This window comes from Sciurus carolinensis, chromosome 8 (assembly GCF_902686445.1).
Source record: "Sciurus carolinensis chromosome 8, mSciCar1.2, whole genome shotgun sequence".
NCBI lineage: Eukaryota > Metazoa > Chordata > Mammalia > Rodentia > Sciuridae > Sciurus > Sciurus carolinensis.
This window is the reverse complement of record NC_062220.1, coordinates 147,589,978-147,595,977: the sequence shown is the minus strand read 5'-3', so window position 1 is coordinate 147,595,977 and position 6,000 is coordinate 147,589,978. Positions and strand designations below refer to the sequence as shown.

The window sequence follows — 6,000 nt, the reverse complement described above, 5'->3', positions numbered from 1 at the left end:
CTGGTTTTATTCAGAATCGAATGTCTCGGTAAATATCTGTGGCATGAGTGACTTGCCAGACCCGCCATTCCGAGTCGCCAAAGGGTACCCAGCACTGTCCCGGGCCGGGCTCCCACGGGTGGCAGTCACTTCCCACCACCTTCTTTCTTGGGATTTCCTCCTTTTCCTTGAGGAAAGAGGCCCTATGACATCACCGGCGCCGCTCTGACCTCACCACCGCGCTCTCTGCGTCACAGGCCGGCCCCTGCCCCCCTAATTCCGCGGGAGACCCCAACGCCCCGAAGGCAGCGCCCGCCGCGGGCGCCTCGCGGGTCCGCCGCCCGCCACGTCACGTCCGCCCGCCCGCGCGGCGATGACGTCACGCCCCAGGGCTGGCGTCACGCGCCCCCCCGCGGGGGGCGGGCCGCGAGGGCGGCGCTTCCGGTCGGCGCAGCCTGGCGGCCCGAGCGGCAGCGGCGGCGGCGGCGACGCGGGGATGGCGGGCGCCGGCGGCGAGGCTCGCTTCGCCGGGCTGTCGCTGGTGCAGCTCCACGAGCTGCTGGAGGACGAGGGGCAGCTGACGGAGATGGTGCAGAAGATGGAGGAGGTGAGCCGGCGGGCGGCTCCGCGGCCTCGGCGGGGCTGGGCGTCGAGCGCTGGCCCGAGGCGCAGGCGACCGCGCGAGCGCAGGAGACGGGGCGGCGTGGGCGGCGGGCGTGGGGAGCGGACCCGGGCCCCGAGGCCGGCCTGGGCTGGGGGCGGGCGCGGGGACTCGAGGCGGCGGTGGGCGGACCCCGACTGGGCTGGCCGGCGTGGCGGGGCACGGTGGGCGCCTGGCCGTGGAAGGGCCGTAAGCCCGGGGACCGCGGAGCTCTCGCGAGTCCGAGGATGGGTCTTGGGGCTGAGTGTGGACGACCGGGTCGAGGGTTCCCGGCGGGCTGGGAGGAGGTTCGAGGAGGACTTTGGGATCGGGCACTCTGGAGACATGAAGCCACAAACTGAGCCAGGAAAGAAGAGCCGGCGGTCTGAGGGGCCCCAGGGGTACAACTGGAGTGTGCCTCTGCGTGGACGTGTCCCTCGCCCAGGTCTCCCAGCGAGTCCTTTTTTTTTTTTTTTTTTTTGGCTCGGTCGGTGACTGGGCCTATGGGTGGCAGCAGGATCCCTTCTCCCTGAGCGTTGTCCTGGGAGGAAGAAGGGAACGTGGGAATTGTGGCATGACTGTTAGCCCCACAGCGTCCTGCCTCTCTGGGCTCCTGAAGCTGATTCTGGGAGAAGATAAGATGGGGTTTGGGAGCTGACTGCTAACCCCCACCGCGTTCCTAGTCCAGGCCAGCCCGGCCTCTGGAAGGCATGCGCCCGCCCCTGTTTCTGGTTATCTTCCTCCATACCTTGTGTGTAGTTTGCTTTAAGGCGAATAACTTTAGCCTTGCGGATGGATTTGCATGGATTTGCAGTGTGTGCTTCTTTCTCGCAACCCTTCGGGGATCTTTCTTTGAAAGCCCAATTCTGTGGGTCTGGGTCGCCACCAGGCAGGTGGACCCAGGGATGCAGCTCTCCCTGACCCACCTACCACTCCTCCTTTGTCTCAAGTCTGAGCCTTCCCACGCCTGCAGTGCTGAGCTTCTCGCCCCAGAAGCCCTTGTGGGGGGCTTTTGGCTTGCTTTCCCAAGAGGGATTATTCAGTCCTGGGCCAGCCCCCTTAAAAGGGGACTTGTGTGGAGGTTGCACATTCAGAATCCCTGGAAAACCCTCAACAGATCATTGTCTGGAGCTACAGAGAGGCCACTGTAGTAAGATGGTATCAGTCTTTCCATTAATACACCCCTTGTGTTCACAGGCTTTGTAACTTGGCACATGGAACGTTGCTCTGAGATGCAGTTTACCCCATTTATGGTCTCCATGTGGCACTTTCCATTTTAGAGAAGAATAAGTGACAAAATCCATCTTTCTTGACTGAATGAGCGTTTCATGTCTACAAAGAAAGAAAAGCTTTGCTTAGTTTCTCTGCTTTTCAGTTGCTGGGAGACCTTTTGTTGATTGTCAGCAGGGTGTCTTTCTACTTTAATAATAAAATGATAGGTGTATTTCTCTAATGTGTAACACTGACTAAAGTTACCTTGCTCTGTGTGACTATTCTGTTGCAGTAAGAACAGAATACTAAAGCTTTATTGGTGGAACATTAATAGAAATAAACTGCCTTTTAGCAGAGGGAGGTCTGGGGAATGAGTCAGTTTGATTCCAAGGCCGTTAGGGACAGCCTCACTTGTTTCCTCTGCCTAAGAACCTGGAGATTTTTTAAAGAGGAAGGCAAATTAATCTAGCAGGGTGTTTTTTTGTTTGTTTGTTTGTTTGTTTTTTAAGTGTTAGAGTACCCTTCAGAAATACTGAGGACTGACTGACTCCACTGACCATGTAGTTCAATTTAAATTGCTCAACAGTGGTTTGTTCTTTTGGGTGTAGTGCTTTTAAAACAAGGAAATTGAATTTGAAAATCAGAATAACATAGGCAGATCCTCTAACCAGCGTGACACTGCAAATCTTGTTGCCCTGGTTATTTGTGTGGTGTGTTTCTAAAAGAATGGGTATAACGTGAACAATCAAAGTTTGGGCTGTGGTACTTTTGCTCGCCTGCTAATGTTATGCATTGATTTATTTTCAAGTGGTCTTAACTTGGTAGAAAATATTTTATGGGGGCTGGGGAGATAGCTCAGTCGGTAGAGTGCTTGCCTTGTAAGCACAAGGCCCTGGGTTCCATCCCCAGCACCCAAAAAAAAAAAAAAAAAAAGAAAATAATTTTATGAACAGTCTACTCTTTTTATTTTCTTAAGTATATATATATTATATATTGAGTTATAGATGGACACAGTATCTTTATTTTATTTATTTTTATGTGGTGCTGAGTATCGTCGAACCCTTACCTCGCATGTGCTGGACAAGCACTACCCCTGAGCCAGGACTCCAGCCCTGAACTGTCTACTCTTGACCAAAGGAACATTGATGATAGGCTTTGGAATCATTCGTTCTAGCCTGAACTTGGTTACTTCTTAACTTTGTGATGGCAAGGCATGTCACTTTACCTGTCCGAGCATTGTTGAAAAAGGATGATATGATAACGTCTGATAAGATCAGATGAGATAGTGACTGTTAAATACTTATCACAGCCTGTATTTAGTGCTCAATAAAGAGTAATGGCTTTAAGGGGCTCAGTGTTAGAGCGCTCGCCTAGCATGCGTGAGGCCCCGGGTTATCCTCAACACTGCATAAAAATAAAATAAAGGTATTGGTCCTCCTACAACCAAAAACTAATAATAATCAAAAAAGTAATGGCAGCCGTGAAAGGTGGTGCACACCTGTGATCCAGCTACTCAGGAGACTGAAGCAGAAGGATCTCAAGTTTGAGGCCAGTCTGGGCAACTTAGTGTGACATATAATGAAAAGGGCTGGGGGGCCGGGGTTGTGGCTCAGTGGTAGAGCGCTTGCCTAGCATGTGTGAGGGATGTAACTTAGTGGTAGAGCACCCCTGGGCTCAGTCCCCAGTACCATAAAATAAATAAATAGGTAGGGCTGGGGATATAGCTCAGTAGTAGATTGCTTGCCCAGCCGGTGCAAGACCCTAGGTTCAGTCCCTAGTGCAGAAGCGGGGAAAGAAAAGACATTGCAATCAGTGACAGTCACTTGTTCTCTCTGTGAAAGATTACTGGCAGTCATTAATACCAAGTCATCTTGACAGTTAAGAGTCTCATTTCAATGTTAAGTAGATTTCTGATTCACCTCTAACCTGGGAAACAGTTTACCTTCCTGTGTGGACATGGCGTGTGTCGCAGGCCTTTCATAGCATCAGCTCTCTTAACCTGAATGGAAGCCTTTTTTTTTAATTGGCAGAGGAAGTGTCTTAAATTGTAGAGTGAGGCGTCTGCAAGCCTGAGGGGATATTTTGTGGTATTGGGACGTGTGGCTGGGTTTTGCAGGCATTCACTGTTAGGTTTAAGTGCAGCTGTGCATTACGCTTCGCTTACATTGTTGTAATTGTGGGGTGAGAATTTGAAGCAGGTCAAGACATTAAAATGATGTTGGAGCTATAGACTGTGGCCCTTTTTTTTTTTTTTTTTTCCTTTTCCTCTTTCTCCTGTCCATTGTGCAGTTCCCTAAATATAGTGTATCCTTTGTGTTCGTTTGCTGTGGGCTGACCTTTCATAAACCTTTTTTTTTTTTTTTTTTTTTTTTTAAACTGGGGATTAAATCCAGGGGCTCTTAACCCCTGAGCCACATCCCCAGCTCTTTGTATTTTATTTTATTTTGAGACAGGGTCTTGCTAAATGCTCAGGGTCTTGCTTAGGACCTTGCTAAGTTGCTGAGGCTGGCCTTAAACTTGTGATCCTCCTGCCTCAGCCACGCACCTCTGCTCCTGCCACCTCCGGTTGCTGGGATTACAGACGTGTGCCACCACTCTCGGCTGTATGCATACGTTTTAATTTTTAAATTTTTATGAGACTGGGTCTCACGTGTTGCCTGGGCTGACCTCAGACTGCAGTCCTCTGCAGCAGCCTCTGAGTAGCTGGGATTACAGGGGTGCGCTGCTGCGTTCGGCTCCTTTTTGTTTAAAATAACATAAAGTTATTTTTATGTGGCAGTGGAATGTGCCTTTATCTGTCCACATTAACCCCACTGGACTGCCAGGGCACTCCCTTAAAAGGAACTGTCACTTAGGGAATTAGGCAAGTAAACCAGGCCTCTTGGGTCACTTGTCCCTGCACTTTCTGAGGAAATGCTGTGTGGTTGATGCTCAGTAACGGTTCCACTAGGCATTCGGATTCCGGATCTTGGTTCCCATGGCAAGTGAAAATGCCAGGGATCTGAAGAACTCGGGTCTCAGAGCAGCCACTTGCCCAAGGCCTGGGGCTGCGGTTTGTGCGTGAGACTGGAGGGCACTGTGGGAGTGGAAGGGCTCACTGGAGTGGAGCCCTTGCTCTGAGTCCAGGGGCTGGACCCTCACACAGGCTGGGTGAGTGCAGGACGCTGGGGTTCTGCAGCCAGCATTCCAGCTCCCGAGTGTACGCCTCTGTAGTGCTTTCTGTCCATGTTGTGTGATCATTAAGTGCTTGTGAAGGCTTCGACTTTTGTGGTTCTGTCTTCTATGGATCGCTTGAGTACAGAATTACTGTGCCCAGGAATATCTTCTGAAATTCACCTTTATCTTGTTTTATGTGTTTTTTTTTTTTTAAGAGGAGGCATCCTGACATCGTAAGAATATAGTAAGAGTTGTGTGACTACACTTAAGTTAAATTCTCTGTGCTTCAGTCTTCTCTACTGTAAAGTGAAGGCAGTAATAATGCCTGCCTTTTAGAGTTCTTGTGAGCCTAAATGTTAGCACTTGGCATGGAGGAAGCCTTCAGTAGAGATTAGTTCTCCGCTTTTTTTAAATACAGGGATTGAACCCAGGGGTACTTAACCACTGAGCCACATCCCAGCCCTTTTTTAACTTTTTTATTTTGAGAGAGGGTCTCATTTAGTTGCCTAGGGCCTTTTTTATTGCTGAGACTGGCTTTGAACTTGTGATCCTCCTGCCTCAGCCTCCCGAGTTACTGGGATTATACATGCACCATAGCACCCAGTACTCCCTTTCTTTAATGAGATTTTCAGAATTGTTGGATTGCCTTACATGAAGTTTAATCCACTTATTTAATTGGTCTTTACTTCCTTTGCATTTTTGTTTTTTTGGTTTTTTTTTTTGCGGTGCTGGGGATCGAACCCAGGGCTTTGTGTTTGCAAGGCAAGCACTCTACCAACTGAGCTATCTTCCCAGCCCTTCCTTTGCATTTTTAATGCAGTGGGGGCATTGTGTGTAGAACTGATACTAGAGTCAGAACTGACTTTTGATACTAGCGGTGCCAACTTTGGCAAGCATTTAGTCCTTCCAGTTGCAATTTCCTTGTTAGAAATAAAGGGGACAGTAATAATAGTTTATTTCCTAGAACTGTTGGGTGGATTAAGTAAATCTGTAAGTTGCTTAACGTGCTACCT

At 49.6% G+C, this 6,000-nt stretch overlaps 1 protein-coding gene across 1 annotated transcript in view; it reads left to right on the top strand.

The window, feature by feature from the left end:
• Window positions 1–420: 420 nt before the first annotated feature.
• The window catches only part of Vps37b (VPS37B subunit of ESCRT-I), a 29,939-nt gene continuing 24,359 nt past the window's right edge, over window positions 421–6,000 (top strand). Inside the window, exon 1 of the mRNA XM_047562232.1 lies at window positions 421–586. Within this exon, the coding sequence (XP_047418188.1) occupies window positions 476–586 (111 nt within the window). The 5' untranslated portion in view covers window positions 421–475. The remainder of the gene's footprint in view (window positions 587–6,000) is intronic.